This window comes from Panthera tigris, chromosome X, assembly GCF_018350195.1.
Source record: "Panthera tigris isolate Pti1 chromosome X, P.tigris_Pti1_mat1.1, whole genome shotgun sequence".
Lineage (NCBI taxonomy): Eukaryota > Metazoa > Chordata > Mammalia > Carnivora > Felidae > Panthera > Panthera tigris.
In genome coordinates, this window is record NC_056677.1 from 58,822,914 (window position 1) to 58,841,674 (window position 18,761).

The following is an 18,761-nucleotide window of genomic DNA, read 5'->3' on the forward strand; positions in this document are numbered from 1 at the left end:
TTTGCCATTTTCTGATATGAATTTAAAGGTTCTTTGGCCAAAAAAGAACTACCACAGATCCTTCTAGTAGAAATTTTTCTCTCCAGATTCCTCCTTCAATAACACACCAAACTTCAATCATTTCAACTTTCTGATTATTTGGATTTGGGATAAATGAGTTTTTAAAAATACCCCTGGGGCACCGGGGTGGCTCAGTCAGTTAAGTATCCAACTTCAGTTCAGGTCCCCCCCATCAGGCTGTGCTGACAGCTCAGGGCCTGGACCCTGCTTCAGATTCTGTGTCTCCCTCTCTCTCTCTCTGCCCCTCCCCTGTTTGCACTCTGTCTCTGTCTCTCAAAAGTAAATAAATATAAAAAAAATTCCCCCAAAAGGCAAGGCCAATTCAGCTACTGGCCTAGCACCTTTGGACTTAGAATTTATACAGAATAATGTGTGAAAAAGGATTAGGTCGAGAATTTGTTAATAGAAACAAATCCATTAACTATGTGACCAAACTGAAAATGTTATCCAGGAAATAAAATAAATGGGACAGCAGCATTATTCTACGCAGTTCTCACTCTTTCCACACCATTTGGCATGATAAGCAGTCACTATTAAAGACAAATGAGGGGCGCCTGGGTGGCTCAGTTGGTTAAGCATCCGACTTCAGCTCAGGTCATGATCTCACAGTTTGTGAGTTTGAGCCCCGCATCGGGCTCTGTGCTGACAGCTCAGAGCCTGGAGCCTGCTTCAGGTCCTGTGTCTTCCTCTCTCTCTACCCATCCCCCACTCGTGCTCTCTCTCTCTCTCAAAAATAAATAAACGTTAAAAAAAATAAAAGACAAATGAAGGCTTGGGAGAGTAGATATAAGGTAATATTTCCCTGAAAATGAATCAAGCAAAGTGACTATGAATTTTGGGCACCTGGGGGGCTCAGTTAAGCATCTGATTCTTGATTTTGGCTCAGGTCATGACCTCATAGTTGGTGAGATCAAGTCCTTCATGGGGCTCTGCACTGACAGCACAGAGCCTGCTTGGGATTCTCTCTCTCTGCCCCATGTGCTCTCTCTCTCTTAAAAAAATAAATAAATATTAAAAAAAAGTTACTATGAATTCATTACGGTGAAAAGTGCTTAGAAGGCAACTTTCAGAATTCATGGACCATATTTCACTTTGGATAATTATATAGACCAAGGTAAACTAGTGGGAAAAGTGTAAAACCGTTCTATTTACCACCAGGAATCTTAAGATAGTTTATAAACAAAACCTAACATTTGCACTACAGAACAAAGTGGTGAGTAGGTCCCTGGTAATTGCTGTAAGATTAATTCAGTAAGGGAATTAATTGAATAGACAGGTCATGATGAACTAAATTCACTTGTTTCCTTTAGACATGCAAGGTCTCATTTTTCTGCATCTAAACTTTTTAGCATGTTTTTCTCTGATGACAGGTAGAATTTTCCTGTTCTAAAATATGATTTTATTCAGTAAAGTATAGATTAGCAAATCAAAGTCTTCACTTGGCTAGTGAATTTTTCTTTTATATTACTTTGCTTTTAGGGAAAGAAATAAATAACAGGAAACCAAACAATTTCCAAAAGTAATCTCCCAGTGTACACCCCAGCTTCAGCCAAGATTTAGTCAATATCCACTACTTTGGAAGATCTTTTTCAACTAGAATCAAGAGTGCAGAAACACTGTGTAATTCTAAGTGATAGTAGCAAGATTCAATCAGGTCCTGTCTACTGTGCTTACTAAGGCAGAAATCTATGGATGCACTTTTATAAAAGGTTAAAGAATATGTATTAAACAAATAAAAAATCTGATGTAACTGTTCCCTAAACCAGGAAATTCAATTAATCAGAATATTTCATTCCTGAGCATTCTGGTTAATCAAAAATATTACTTTTTACTTTAAACTTTTGATTAATGAACTTAATCAGTGGCTTAGACATCAGTACAGAGTTGAGGAATTAAATGTACTCTCTTCCTCCACAAGAAAAATAACATTTTATGTATAATTGATGGAAGTTGCACCTGTTCAATGTTTCCAGTTAAATAGAAAAAACAGAAAACACTGGCAAAGCAGCTGTCTCAGGCTTAATATATATGTATTTGTATTTCTGCACCTGGTCTTGGCACACAAGATGACTATCTCAGGAGCCAAAGACTTTATGTGCTTGCATCCCCAACTACGAAATATACCCCATTAAATTGGCTGGAGTTTATATTAGGTGTGGATAGGAGGAAATGCCATTCTGCTCAGTGAACTGATCACAACCTCTGCCAAATCAGGAGAGAGAGAAGAGTGCTTGCTTTCAAAATGCAGGGAATGCTTTCAGACTTTCTAGCTTCTGCTGATGCAGATCTCGGATAATTTTTTGACATACAAGAAAAATATGTGGGAGCTCCTTAAATGTCTCTTCGTCATAGGATTAAGCCCCTTTACAAAGTTTTACCATGTATTACTGAAATTGTTCAAACCTTGGATGAAAAACATCTAGGTTGTTGTCAAGTTATGCCTACATTAATTATAATACCCAAAAGACAAAACATAAAAAGTTGAGCATTATTTTTATACTTTTTCTGCAACAAATGACTATATTTTGAAATTTTATTCACAATTAAAAATTTATTCACTATATATGTGTATATATACATATGTATATACATATATATATTCTACTCAACATTTTTCAGCTGTAGATTGTGACTTCCTAGCAAAATGATAATTATTTCTATTTTATATAGAGGGAGCTTTTGCAATTTACCTCATATTTATAAGAAGGTGTCAAACCCAAGGCAGGAAGTAAAGGGGTACTCATAGGCCTAGTTGAACAAGACTTGGAATCTTTTTGGCCACTCCTAGAAAATGAGCCCTGAAATATAACGTTGCTACCAGTCCCAAGTAGAACTGTGGCCTTCTTATGATACCTCAGTCTCGAGCAGTTTGCCTAAGAGGGGACACTATATGTAATCAGTCTGCAGGAAGGTGCTGAGGACTCATTCTGTGCTCTGTCTCTATACTAGGGGTTGTGGACAATGCAAGGTGTCCTGGACCCCACCCTTCTAAAGATTATGACTGAGTTGAATCAAGCTGTAAGATAAAGCAAATACACATTTAAAAAACCATAAGGTGTGCATGAAAAAGTGTTAAATTATACAGTATAGACTATACTTCTCTCAATTTCCAACTACCTAGACCTAACCTGGAGGCTTTCTTCTAAGAGGCTCAAAGGACATATGATCTCATTTACTCTTATTGGCTCCATGTGAAGTAAGGGAAGAAATGGCTGTTCCTCCTTTACAGTTGAAAAACAAAAATGATTTATATCCCAGGATCCTTAGGGAATTGGCCACATACTGTGGAGTTCTCAGTAGTGCTATGTTCCTCCCAGTGTTCCCTCCCTATCACACACTTTACACTGCTCGTTATAACTTTCTAAAGCACAATTCTGACAATGTCACTACCCTGCTTAAAAACACTCAATGTGTGTGCATGCCTATAAGAAAAAAGATCCTTTCTTTAGCATAGTACACAAGGCCCTTCATAGTCTTGTCTCTGCCTACTTCTCAAGCCTCTTACCTCACCATTCCCCTTAACAACTTAACCACATTAAACTTTTCCCTCTATCCCAAACATAATATATTCTTTAAGTCTCTGGGGCTTTGCACATATGTAGTCTTGGATGTTGAATGACTTCCATCTCCTCTGACAACCTTTTACCCATCTTTTAAGATCTGGCTGGGAAGATGGCCCTGAAGTTCCACCTTCCTTTCCCAGGCAAAGAAAGTTGATTCCCTTTTTGTACTCTGGCAGTTTATTCAAACCTCTACCATAGTACTTATCAAACTGTCTTGCAATGATTACTTCCTGTACCTCTCTCCTCTACAAGACTATAAACTCTTTGAGAGCAAGGACTGTATCTCTTATTCATCTTTACCTTCAATAGCTAGCACAGTGCTTGGCTCATGGTGGGCTCTAAAAATATATTTTTGTTTCAGAGTATTTATGGAATGATGAAATGCCTTAAGAATGGAGAAAAGGATTCATATTATTTACCTTGAATAAAAGAGAAAAATAATGTTCAGATTATACATTTACAAATTCAAATGTGATAAACTAGAAAAACATTGGACTAATAATTGGGCTGATCAGTACCCAAATCAGAGTCCATGACTCATTGCTCCCCTCCATCACCCCCCCCCCCACAACAAACAAACAGAGAAACAAAGCATGGATTTAGGCAGAAGCTGGTCCTGGATCTAGAGACATGTCATTAGCCTTATTTTTAATTTTAATTTGTGATAAAACAGGGAGCTTTGCATTAAATATATCCAAAAAATTAAGTTAGATGCAGTAGTTTTGTTTGGTAGAGCAAAAAACTGAAGTCACTTAAAATTGAAATGACTTGAATCAATTGGCAAAGTGGGTGGATATCACTCTGATGAAATTTAATATGGAAACCAAGAAGGTAATTCACTGAGGTGAAATAAATAAAGAGAGTGGAAGATATACTGTAAGGTCATATTTTAAGTGGTTCTGAGTACTGCAGCACAGGATTCAGTGAGACTGATAGGAGATCGCACAGACCATCTTGATGTGTAGCATCAAGGTAAGTCTATGAAATAAACACCTTATTTAACTCATGGTGAGTGCCTCAAACCAATGGACAGGCTTTAAATGTAGAAAGAATCATTTGGTGGTAGATTTGCCTTTATAGTGACAAAACATATGCACAAGTAGTGATTGCTGTCAGTAGTGTCATCCTTGAATACTGAAGACAGATGTAAAAATGGCATGATGGAATATCAAGATACGCATGTTCAGGCATAGATCAGATTTGTAGTTCTTTTTAAGTAAGCTCTACGCCTCATGTGGGGCTTGAATTCACAACCCCGAGACTAAGAGTCACATGCTTTACTGAGTCAGCCAGGTGTCCTAGATCTGTAGTTTTCAAACTTCTCTTAAGCAGCAAACTTTATTTTTTCAAGTGAAATTTTGTGTGGAATCCCAATATAGAAAACAAACAAAATCAAGACTTTTCTGGTTGAAGCGTGAGTAGGGGGTGGACACTTGGGTGGTCCAGAACCCTGTATATTCAGTTACCATTTTACTTCCTGTAGTTCCCACTGAGGCATCTTACGGAATCCTGGGATAGATGCTGTGGAAAGGTTTCTATATGGAGAGAGAGGTTAGAATAGATGACTTCTAGTTCTGACTCTGAAAGACTATAATATGATAATCCTCTCTCTAATATTCAAGATCAGTCAGGAAATCAGGATTTTATTCCACTTATGGAAGAGTCCAGTAGAGGACAATACAAATAACTAAGGGTTTGAGGAATAATCTTAATTACTTATTGGGTGCAGGTAACAAAAGAGGTTTTTCCCTTCCTTCCTCCCTCAACATACAAATTTGTATTCAGCACTCACTCTGTCTTATACTCTGGGAATAAAGAGGAACAGATAATACAGATAATAACCTATTCTCAAGGACTTCACAGTGTGTGTGTGGGGGGCGGTATGTGGAAGCAGATGAAAAATACAAAAACAAACAAGAAAACAGCATACTGTGACAAGCAACATTACAAAAATAACACACAGTAATGTGATAGAGAATAACAGAGTGTGTGTGGGGGGGCTACTTCAGATAGGTTGGTCAGGAAAGATTTTCTGAATAGGTGATATTTAGACAAAGACCTGAAAAGTGAAACGAAACTCACCCATACTGAGATGGAGAAGTCTTCCAGGCAGAGAGAGCAGCATTGCAAAAGCTCTGAGGCAGGAAAGAACTTCCTTGGCCTATTTGAGAAGCTGAAAGGCCAGTGTGGCTGGAACACAGTTAATGAAGGAGAGTGGTACAAGATGAGTTCTGATGGGACCAAATCACAGGGGCCATCACAAGGAGTTTGGACTTCATTCTCAGTGAGATAGGAAGCCTTTGGAGGGTTTTGAGCAAAGAAGGGGTAGGATCTGATTTAAACTATATTCTACAAAGGGATGTTGTACAGGTGATCGCTAGCACAAGGAAAATGGGCCAAACTGCATCAGGAGAAATTTGGTAACATGGAAGAAATTTGGAAGAATTGTTGCCAAGAAAGGTTGAAGAGTTTTATTTAATGGTACAAAGCTAGTTTCTTGGCATCATTTAACAAGCAGCCAGAAAGATAATTTCTTTAGTCTTCTTACAGTTGTTGGCTTTGACAATTTACCCTTGGTGTCACAGTCACTGGGAGAGCTGAGGCTCGTATTTAAGTCTCCTCTCAATGCTCCTTTCACTAAATTAATTGCTTCTAAATTGCTTACAGCAAAGCAGTGAAAGATGGCAAAAGGCAGAAATACAGTACTTCCTTTTTAAAAGACTCCTGAAAATGTGATTTTTCTCTGTAAAAACCTACCTTAGTACTTACTTATGAGTTAGTTTACTATGGTAAACTACCTTAGCCAGTTTCCTCCTAGCATCTGAACCTCAAATCCCAACCTTAAACTAGTCTGACCACCTGTTTTTTCTGTGACCACCTGTTTTTTCTGGGTAGGATGGCCAAGTGCTAGTGGAACAAACCATGTAACTGCAGATGTACACCATTACACATTTATGGTTCCCAATCACAGATGGGCCTTCAAGCCTGCTCAGTAGTCATTTACTTCTACTTGTCTCTTTCTAAGGCCTTACAATGGATACTACAAACTCACTAAGACCCAAGACCTCCTGATCAAAATTCCATCACATTCAAAATAAAATCCAACATCCTACCATGGTCCACAAGGCGTTGCATGATGTGGCCTTTACCAATTTCTCTGTCCTCTCCTGCCACTGTCCCCATTACTGACTTTGCTCCAGTGGCATTGGCCTTCTTGCTGTTCCTAAGAACATCAAATGGATAATGGTGTGCATCTGCAGTAATATGGTTTGCTTTTGAGAAACTGCCAAATTGTTTTCCAAAGTGGCTGTACCATGCTGCATTCCCACCAGCAATGTATGAGGGTTCTAATTTCGCCTGTCCTCACGTGCATTTGTCATCTGATTGTAGCCATCCTAGTGGGTGTGAAGTGGTATCTTATTGTAGTTTTGGTTTGTACTTCCTTAATGACCAATGATGTTGAACATCTTTCCATGTGCTCATTGGCCATTTGTGCATCTTCTTTGGATAAACATCTATTCAAATCCTTTGCCCATATTTTAAATGGGCTATTTGTCTCTTTATTGTTGAGTTGGAAGAGTTCTTTATGTATTCTGGACACAGGCCTCTGATCAGATACAGGCACACTCGTTTTATTACGCTTTACTTTATTGTGCTCCACAGATAATGTTTGTTTTTTTTTTTTTTTTTTTCCCAAATTGAAGGCTTGTGGAAATAGCGGAGAACTAGAATTAGAAGTGGAGCCTGAAGATGTGACTGAATGGCTGTGATCTCTTGATAAAACTTTAATGGATGAGCAAAGAAAGTGGTTTCTTGAGATGGAATCTACTCCTGGTGAAGATGCTGTGAAGATTGTTGAAATGACAACAAAGGATTTAGAATATTACAGAAACTTAGTTGATAAAGCAGTGGCAGGTTTTGAGAGGATTGACTCTAATTTTGAAACAAGTTCCACTGTGGTTAAAATGCTATCAAAAAGCCTCACATGCTAGAGAAATTGTTGAAAGGAAGAGTCCATATATGTGGCAAATTTCATCACTGTCTTATTTTGAGAAATTGCCACAGCCACCCCAACCTTCAGCAATGACCACCCTGATCAATCAGTGGCCATCAACATTGAGGCAAAACCCTCCACCAGCAAAAAAGATTATGACTCACTGAAAACTCAGATGATAGTTAGAATTATTTTAGCAATAAAGTTATTTTAAAATTAAATATACACATTGTTTTTTTAGACATGTTATTACAAACCTGGTAGACTACAGTATAAACATACATTTTATATGCACTGGGAAACCAAAAAATTCATTTGACTCACTTTATTGTGATATTTGCATTCTTGCAGTGGTCTGGAACTGAAGCTGCAATACCTCTAAGATATGCCTGTACATGATTTGTAAATGTTTTCTCTCATTCTATTGCTTGTCTTTTTACTTTCTTGATGGTGTTCTTTGAAGCCCTGAGGAATTTAACTTTGGGGAAGTCCAATTTATTTATTTTTTTCTTTTCTTGCTTGTGCTTTTGGTGATATATCTAAGAAGGTTTTGTCTAGGCCAAGGTTATGATGATTTACTCCTATGCTTTCTTCTAAGAGTTGTATAGTTTTAGCTCTTACATTTAGGTCTGTGGTCTATTGTAAACTAACTGTTATGTATGGTACAAAGTAGAGGTCCAAATTCATTCTTTTGCATGTGGATCCAGCTGTCCCAGCACCATTTGTTGAAAACACTATTCTTTCCCTATAAATGGTCTTAGCACCTTCATCAAAAATCAATTGACCATAAATGTGAGGATTTGTTTTTGGACTCTCAATTCCATTATTCCATTGATCTATATGTCTATCCTTATGCCAGCACCACACTGTCTTGATTACAGTGTGAGTCCTCCAACTTTGTTCTTTCTCAAGATTGTTTTGGCTTTCTGTAGGTCTCCTGCATTTCCATATGAATTTTAGGATCACCTTGTCAATTTCCACAAAAAGCCACCTAGGATTTTGGTAGGAATTGTGCTGAATCTGTAGATCAACTTGGGAGTATTGTCATCTTAACAATATTAAGTTTTCTCATCAATGAACATGGGATCCTACTACACATTATTTATATGATTCACAGTTATAAGGAACTAATATATAACACAATTTTTAAATGTGAGATCAAGTGAATTTTTTTGCAGCTTTATTAAAGTATAATTTAGATACCATAAGATTTACCCATATTAAGTGTACAATTCAATTATTTTTAATAAATTTATTAAGTTAGGCATCCATCACCATAATCTAGTTTTAGTACATTTTTATCCCTCCTATAAGATTCCTCATATCCGTTACAGTTAATCCCTGATCTTACCCCCAGATCCAGGAAACTACTAATCTACTCTCTGTATAGATTTACCTTTCTGAACATTTCATATAAATGGAATTATACAATATGTGGTCTTTTCTATCTGGCTTCTTTTACTTAGCATAGTTTCTTAATAGAGTTTTTTTCAGGACAGTTTTAGATTTATAGAAACATTGAACAGATAGAACAGAGAGTTCCCATATACCCTCTCCCCCACATACAGTTTTCCCTATTAACATCTTGCATTAGCATTACACTTGTTACAATGCTGACATATTATTATTAAAATCAATAGCTTACACTAGGGTTCACTCTTAGTGTTTTACAGTTACATGAGTTTTGACAAATGTAAAGTGTCATGTAGTCACACCTACAGAATCATATAGAATAGTTTCACCACCCCAAAAATCCCCCGTACTCTGCCTAATTATTCCTCCCCTCCTCTCCAAGCCCCTGGCAATCACTAATCTTTTTAACTGTCTCCATAGTTTTGCCTTTGCCAGAATGTCATATAGTTGAAATCATATAGTATGTAGTCTTTTCAGGTTGGCTTCCTTCACCTAGCAATATGCATTTAAAATTTCTACATTTCTTTTCATGGGCTGATAGCTCAATTCAAAAAATTTCAGCCAGGGGCGCCTGGGTGGCTCAGTCAGTTGAGTGTCCGACCGGCTCAGGTCATGATCTCATGGTTCGTGAGTTCGAGCCCTGCGTTGGGCTCTGTGCTGACAGCGCAGAGCCTGGAGCCTGCTTCGGATCTGTGTCTCCCTCTGTCTCTGCCCCTCCCCCACTCACACTCTGTCTCTGTCTCTCTCTCTCTGTCTCAAAAAAAAACATTAAAAATATTAAAAAAATTTCAGCTTTATTGAGGTATAACTGACATATAAAGTTGTAAGATATTTAAAGTGTACATTGTGTTGATTTGATACACAGACATTGTGAAAGGTGTACCCCCATCTAATCAATTAACACACCTAACACCTCACATATTTATCTTTTTTTGATGAGAATATTTAAGTTCTATCCTCTTAGCTTATTTTAGTTATACAAGATAGCTCATTTGTTTATTGCTGAATAATATTCCATTGCATAGATATAACACAGTTTCCTTATCCATTTACCATTGATGGATATCTTGGTTGCTTCTAAATTTTGGCAATTATGAAAAAAGTTGCTATAAACATTTGTGTGCATGTTTTTGTTTGGACATACGTTTTCAACACAATTGGGTAAATACCTATGAACATGATTGCTGAGCATAATACTTTTGAGGCTCAATCATTTTGCAGCCCGCATCAATACTTCATTCCTTTTTAAATCCTTGAATAGTATTCCAGTATATGGATATACCACATTTTGTTTGCCCATGCACCAGCTGATGGAAATTTGGGTTGTTCTCACTTTCTGGTTATTATGAACAACCAAATAGAATAAAACAAAATAGATGTTCCAGGAACATTTTTGTGCAAGTCTTTGTGTAGACGTATGTTTTTATTTCTATTGGGAGTGGAATTGGTGGGATGTATGATAAGTTTCACATCTTAAGAAACTGTTAAACTGTTCTCCAAAGTGTCTGTACCAGTCTACATTCCCACCAGAAATGTATAAGGGTTCCTGTTTCTTGACATCCTTGCCCACATTTACCATCTATCTTTTATTACAGCCATTCTAGTAGGTGTGTAGTGATATCTCACTGTGGTTCTAATTTGGGTTTCTGTATGATTAACGATATTGAGCATCTTCGCATGTGCTTTTTAACTATTCATATATTGTCTTTGGTGAAGTGTCTATTCAAATTCCTTCCCATTTTTAAATTGGGGTGTCTGTTATTATTACTGAATTGTAAGACTTGTATATTTTAGATATAAGTTCTTTATCAGATATGTATTTTGCAAATATTTTCTCCCAGTTTACGAGTTGTCTTATTTTCATAATGATGTTTTTTGAAGTACTAAGGTTTTTAATTTTGATAAAGTCCAGTTTGTCGAAATTTTGTTTTGTTTTGTTTTACGGATCATGCTTTTGTTGTTGTACCCAAGAAATAATTGCTTTACCAAGGTCTTAAAGATTTTATCCTACATTTTCTTTTATAAGTTTTATAGCTTTGGCCCTTACATTTAGGCCTCTCACCCGTTTTTAGATAATGTTTGTGTATGGTATGAGGTAAGGGTCTAATTTTACCTTTCTGCATGTTTGTATCCAATTGTCTCAGCACTGCTTGTTGAACCTCACCATATATTTCCAAGGCTTTAAAAAGAAGTGTTTTTCTAACTTTGATTTTGAAAACTTTCAACCCTACAGAAGAGTTAGAAGAATGGTACAACAAGTAGTCACATATCTCATACTTAGATCCACAAACTGTTACTAATTTCTCATATTTGTTCTCTCCAGACACACATGCACACACATTTTTCCTGAGCCAGTTGAAAGTAAGTTACAAATATGAGGACACTTCACTCCTAAATACTTCAGCATGCATCTCCTAAGAAAAAGGTTTCCGCATTATTACCCCTGAGAAGTCAATATTAATTTAATAATATCATAGTCTAGATTCAAATTTACTAAGTTATTCCAAAAATGTATTTCATAGCTGTTTATGATTTCCCTCTCCAATTCAGAATCCATTCAAGGTTGGCACATTGCATTTTATTGTTAGAGCTCATGCTATTTTTTCAATCTAGAACAATTCCTCTACCTTATTTTCATGAAAATGGCTTTTTGAACAATCCAGGCCAGTTGACTTGTTGGAAGTCGCACACTCTATATCTAATTGTTACTTTCATATTTAGATTCAGGTCAAACATGTTTGGCAAGAATATTTCAAAAATGATGCTCTGTACTTCTTATTACATCACATCAGGAGGTACAAGGTCAGGTTGTCATGGTTTTGACAATGCTGGGTTTAATCACTTGTTTAACCTAGTGACTGCCAGATTTTCCCATTGTAAATGGACCTTTCCCCATTAGTAATTAGCAAGGAACTTGTGGGGTGATAATTTGAGACTGTGTGAATATCCTGTTCCCCAAGAACTTTTTACTCAATGGTTTTAGCATTCAGTTGATAATCTTTGTCAAAATCAATTATTATACTGGGAGCTGCATAAAGTGATTTTCTACTCTATCTTCCTCCTATATTTATTAGCTAGTATTTTCCTAGAAAAAAGATCTTTCTCTCCTTATTTCCTTCTTTCTCTACTGAATATCACTATGGACTAATGGATTATTATTATTATTGTTGTTGTTTTACTTTTATAACCCATTTCCATTAATATTTTCACAATTTCTAAAAAATACATATTTCCTAGCTCAGTCTACAGAAAAAGCCTAAAAGCAATGTGCATCAGTAGCAATGAGCATACCTTGTGCCTAGTATGTGGTAATGACATACTGTTTCCTACTAATAGGAACCAGGGCTTTTGAGAGAAATGACTGGTTCCACGGCTGGAGTGGGGAAAGTTCAATGTGAACTGGGGAAATTTTGTTCACCAGAGAGCAAAGATGCACTAAAGAACTGATGGGGTCATGTAAAAAAAATACACAGGTTCTGGATTGAAGGAGATCTCACTGGCCAAATTTGGGATAATTTGAGCATTAAAAAGAAGTGCTTTTAAAATTATCCATATTTTACTAGGTTTCATCTATAACTTCCTTTCTCTCTCCCCCTGCCTCCTGCTTTTATTTTCTCATCATTCCTTTGCTCCTCAGTTTGCTCTTCTTACACCACTGAAAATATACCAGTAATCATTACATTGCCAAATGAAACAGACACTTCTCAGTCCTCAACATACTTCATTGTTACTAATAACTACTTACCCTCTCATGCTAGGCTTCCTTCTCTTATTGCAAGCAAGGACAAACAAGATTCATGGCTTACTTACCAGGGCCAGCCTAGGACAAGCTGAAAAAGAACCTAAACACATGGGAGAAGAAGACCTAGGTTGGAGAAGGGTCTGAGTATATGGGTTAGCAGCCACATTTTATCTATCTTGGTATTTTCAGGGATTAACCAGAGGGTGAAGCCCAGTTGGTACACACCAATGTGACTCACTCTCTGTGACATCTGGGGCAAACCACTTCATCTTTCTGAGCCTTAGGTTCCCCATATATACAATGAGAATGATAATGATACCAAACCTAAGGGTTGTTTCAAGAACATCCATGTGCCAGTATATTGTGAGCTTTAGAGATTATTCATAAGAAATAAACATAAATAAAATAAACACAAAACAAACAAACAAACAAACAAACAAACATAAACTAAAAAGTTGATAATGTTATCTCTGGTATTTCTTCCCAACCTCCCTAAATTAAACTTCCCTTGACCATATCTTCCTCAAGCTATTATTTCTTTCCTTCCATTTTCCACAAAATTGCTTGCTCTCTCCATTTCTTTCTTTCCCATTTACTCTGCAACTGTCTGTTCCACTGAAACTCCTTTTACCAGGTTCAGAGACAAGTGATTTTTAATCTTCATCTTACTTGACCAGCATTTGATAATGGTAAACATACTTCAATTTTTTCTTTTGTTTTAAACAGTTATTGCCATTGGTGTGTCAAAGCCAGCTAGTAAGTGCTGATTATTAAATTATTCAGGAATTTTACAAGCCCTTGAGAGTATTTATATCATCAAAACTAGCAAATGCTATAAATTTAAGGCTTTTTTTTTTCAGAGACCTGGGTTACCAGCATACTACTTGGTACTGTTACTGTTTCTATAAAATGACACATGTTCAGTAAAATATATTCAACTATTCAAACTTGAACAAAAAGTGCAATGACCTGAAATCTCACTACTGAGAAAAAAACCAAAAACACTGTTTGCTAGGAAGCAAAGTTTTTTTAATGGAGAACATATTACACTGCTGCTTTATAACCTTCCACAATATGCCATGGACATCATTCTATGTCAATAAGCATGGAACTCTGTCATATTTAAATAGCTGTATAGTATTACATTGTGTGCATCTGTCATAACTATTTTATTGTTGAGTATTTTAGGTTGTTTTTGCTCTCATAATGCTGAGACCAACATTGTTGCATGTATTTTTAAAATGCATTTGTAAAATTTTCGATCTCCTTTGAGGTAAATTCCGAGAAGACTGCTGCCTCATAGAATATGCTTATTTTTCATTTTGATACATATTGCTTAACTATCTTCTGTAAAGTCCAAAAAAACTTAACGTTCCCATCAGTAAGTACAGGAGAGTGCCTGTTTCCCCACAGCCTTGGTAACACTGTGTTAATCTTTGCCAATCTCACAGACAAGAAACAAAGATACATGGTTTTATGTTCATGTCTTTGATAATCAGTGAAAATGAACATCTTTTTAAAATAAATATTTATTGCCCATTTGTATGTCTTTTGATAACTGCCTTTTCGTGTCCTTTCCCCATTTTTCTAACATGGAAGACTTTCTGCTTCTTGCCCTTTACTTAAGACATTTTCCTTCCTTAGATTTCTGTACACTAGTTGGCCCTTGAACAGCATGCGTTTAAACTGTGTAGGTCCACTTATACACATATTTTTTTGAATAAATACAGTACCGTATTGTAAATATATTTCCCTTCCTTATGATTTTCTTAGTTACATTTTCTTTTCTCTAGCTTACTTTATTGTAAGAATACAGAATATAATGCAAATATGTGTGAGTAGTTAAGTTTTGGTGGAGCCAAAAGTTACATGCGACACCTGAAACTAATGTAACATTGTGTGTCCAATATACAAAAAAAAAAAAAGCTATCTGCAGATATTTGACCACGCAGGGGGAGAGTGCCCCTAATCTCCATGTTGTTTAAGGGTCAACTATACTTCTTTCTGAGTCTTCTCCTACAATGTTGCTAGTTCTTTCTCAGGTTTCTCCCGCTCTGTTTGCCCCTTAAATGTTGATGCCCTATTCTCTTCTACTCTACCTAGTTTTCCCCTGTGATGTCATCCACTCTTACAACTGTAATTAAAATCTCTAACAATGTGAACAATCCCGATAGTAATAATGCTATTAATAATTGCAAACATTTACTGAGTGCTAGGCACTGTAATTAGTGCTTACATGGAATAGCTTAGTTATTCCATGGAATAACTGTAATTAGTGCTTCCATGGAATAGCTTAGTTACTTCCTCACAGGAAGTATGTAAGGTAGGCACTAGCATGAAGCTCCATTTTACAGAGGAGGAAACAGAGTCAGGAAAAGTTTAACTGGCTTGTCCAAAGTCACAAAGTTAGTAAATACAGAGCTGAGACTGAACTCAAGTCTTGCCTGATGCTAACCATACTTTATTACATTCCATGACTGTATGCTATGTACTGTCTACATTAGAGGTTTTCAACCTATGGCCCATAGGCCAAAACCAGCCTGATGTGTTTTTGTTAATAAGGTTTTATTAGAACACAATCATACCCAGATCCACTTAAATACTGTCTATGGCAGCTCTGAAGCAACAAGAGCAAAGTTAAATAGGTACAATAGAGACATTATGGCCCACAAAGTCTAAAATATTTACTATCTGGATCATTACAGAAAAAGTTTATCTACTTCTGATCTATACACAGATAATTCCAAAAATCTACATCTTCATCACTGACCTATTTTCTGAGCTCTCTATCTATCAGCTAGATACCTCCAGCCCATTAAGTACTTCAATGCCAACATTCTCAAAACTGGACTCTAATGCATCAGTTCCTGCCATTCCTGACCTCATACTCTATGCCCAGGGATATGACTGCATACTGCCATTCCTTACTTTTATACCCATGGCAGATATTGCTAATTGATCACATTACTCTTTCCCATTAAGCCCAGAAAGGGCTTCAGAATCTTTCTTAACACAGCCCTTTATGAAGGCCTGACATGGGATTGGCAGTAGCAGGTACAAAGAAGGGGTTGGAGTAAAAAACTAGGAGGTAGAATCAGTAGGATATGGAGATGATGGAGGCCAGTGTTTCTAGCATTTGTCTGGGTAGATGGCGGTATCTCTGACTGGTGGCCACTATCAATCAAATGGAATTGGCACATGACATAAAACCTATCTGCCATCCCTGTAAGGAGAGCCACACCTAGCTTCTCAGTGGTCCTGGAATCTGACCAAGCCCTTTCACAATTCCATGTGCCTACACATGATTCTTTACTCCAGGATGGCACTCTCCTGCTCTGCCTGGCAACTCCTTTTTCCATGTTGAACAACCAGCTCAAAAGTCACTACCATGAAGCTTTTCCCCATGTGGATTAGTCATTTCTATGTGGTGCCCCCATCAGCTCAGAACTCTATTGTAGAACTGATACATAATATATACATTATACCATATCTATCTTTCATAGATTGGTCTGTCTATCCCACAAAACTGAGAGCTTCCTAAAAGCATGGCATAGATATTAATTTTCTTTGTGTCCCTGACATCTAGTAGTATCCAGGACATAGCAGAATGACAGTATGTTAAACTGAAAGGAGGATAAAATCATGCAGGTATCACCATCTAGCCAGACCAACGCTTGGTACGTAGTTCTTGACTCCAGCGCCTTCTCTGCACCTCCCACTGCCAATCTTAGGTCAGGCCTTCATTATTTACTCTCCAGATTATTGCCACAATCTCACTGCATTTAGTTTTGGTCCCTCACATTGATCCCTTATGTTAATTCCCTCATTCAACAAATATCTATGAGTGTCTACTAGGTTCTTTTTGTTCTAGGCACTGAGACAAAATCCTCGTCCCCATGGAGTTTGTATTCTAGGACAGAAAAACACAACCATCAGCATGACCCACTTGTATGCTGCTCTGACCATGTCATTTTCCCTAAAACCTTCAGTGGCTCTTCAGTGTTTATAGTCCAAATTATCTGAATATGGCATATAAAACCTTCCATGACCCTTAGACACTCTAATTTCATCTTTGTGTTCTGTACTCTGCCAATACTGACATGCATATACCATGTTTTTTTCCCTGCCTCCCTGCCTTTGCTTTTGTTGTCCCCTTTGCCTGAAATGTTCTTCCCTCTTTTTTGTTTTTAACATTAACGCCTATTTCTTCATGATTTAGCTGAGATAGCACTTAATTTAGAAAGCCTCCCCTCTTCTACCTGAGGTTAAGTGCTTCTTGTCGATGTTCCTATAACAATATCCTGTGCAAACCTCTATTGCTGTGCTTCCACATTGCCTTATCTGTTTTCCTGATGAGGTGGGACTCTTGGAGGGTAGAGACTGTCTTATTCATCTTTGTAACTCCAGGAATCTCCTCTAGTATAACACATATAGGCACTCAATAAATATCTGTTGAATTAAGGACCGTTACTTTCACGTGCCATTCTAGTTTATACCCAGACACTCTGCTGCATTCCAGGCTTTTATAATTAACTGCTTACCAGACATCTTTCTACCTCTCAGGTACCCCCAAAACCCCATGAGTGACAATGAACTCATCATCACCCCTGAAACCTACTCTTCCTCCTGTATTCCTATCATCATTTTTTTCAAATAACAACCATAGTGTCAGTTTTGATTATTCTGTCTTCTTCTCCTTGATAATTTTACTTCATAAATCCTCCCTTTTGGCCCCTCCTTCCTGTTGCCTCTGCCACTGCCCTCATTATCACCACCCTGGCTGGCTGTACTAGCCTTCTAGCCAGTCTTCCTGCCTCTAGTCTCACCCCTTGGATGTAATCCTCCACGCTGTGGCCAGAGTTATTTTTGTCAATGAAAAATCTGATTGTGTCACTTCCCTGCTTAATGATCTTTTCTGGCTCCCTATTGCCTTCAGGATAAAGTCCAAACACTTTAGTACAGTACACAAGGTCCTTAAGGATCTGGCCTCATCTAAGTTTCCAGCCTCATCCCCTGCTACTGGCTCATACAAACTTTCTGCCTCAACCATACTGAACTCTTGTTCACAAATCTTATTCTCTCATGCTTTCCTACCTTCACATGTTCAGCTCTCTTTTCCTTATCCTTTTCCTCTGTATCTGCCTAGGCTTATAATTTTTTGCTCCTGAAGACTCAGTTCAAGCATCACAACAGTCTCAGTACTTAAAATAAATCCTGTTATGAACATAGTACCTCCCCACATCCCTACTGAGCTTACTGTCTTTGTTTGTGTGCTTCCCTAGTACTCTGTGCCTATAACAGCCATTAATCACATTATTCCAGAATGCTAGTTTACTTGTCAATATATCCCAGTTGACCACAAGTTTCTTGAAGTTAGGGAAGTGTCAGTGTGATTTATCTCTGTATCTACAGTGCCTACCATGTTTGCTTAAAACACAATAAAAACCCAACAACCAAACAAATGTTTAAATAAATGAATGCCTTCTTGACTTTACAAATGCTGATTCCTTTGCCTGGCATATTCTGCCTGGTAAATTCCTGGGTCACTATTATATCCCTAGCACCGAGCAAAATGTCTGACATGCAGTAGGTACTCAATTAACACTAACTGACTGAATGAGACCATGCTGAAATGCCACCTTCCTGACCCCTTAACAGCCCTAGGTATAGCTGATTTGTCTCCACTCTCAGCTCCTTCTCCTGGAATACTTGTCACATTGCATGATTCATATGACTGCTTCCTTGCTAGAGTGGGAGTTCCTCGAGAAAAGAATTTTGCCCCACTCATTTCTGGATCTCCAGTTCCTAGCACAGTGGCAGGCATATAAGGGATGCTCAGAGACCATTTGTTGAATAAATAAATGAATAAGAAGACAGGACTTAGGGGAGCCTCTAGAAATATCTGAATGGATCTTCTAGACTGAGGAAATAGACTGTTCTGTGTAGCTGCAGGAGGCAGAATGGCTAGAAGAAAAATGGCATTATCTCA

The 18,761-nt window shown here is 37.4% G+C and overlaps 1 protein-coding gene across 2 annotated transcripts in view; it reads right to left on the bottom strand.

The window, feature by feature from the left end:
• Positions 1-18,761, bottom strand: part of HDAC8 (histone deacetylase 8) — a 229,066-nt gene that overhangs the window by 177,257 nt on the left and 33,048 nt on the right. For both annotated transcript variants that reach the window (XM_042974402.1, XM_042974401.1), the window contains exon 5: positions 5,706-5,813. In XM_042974402.1, coding sequence (XP_042830336.1) covers positions 5,706-5,813 — 108 coding nt within the window. The remainder of the gene's footprint in view (positions 1-5,705; positions 5,814-18,761) is intronic.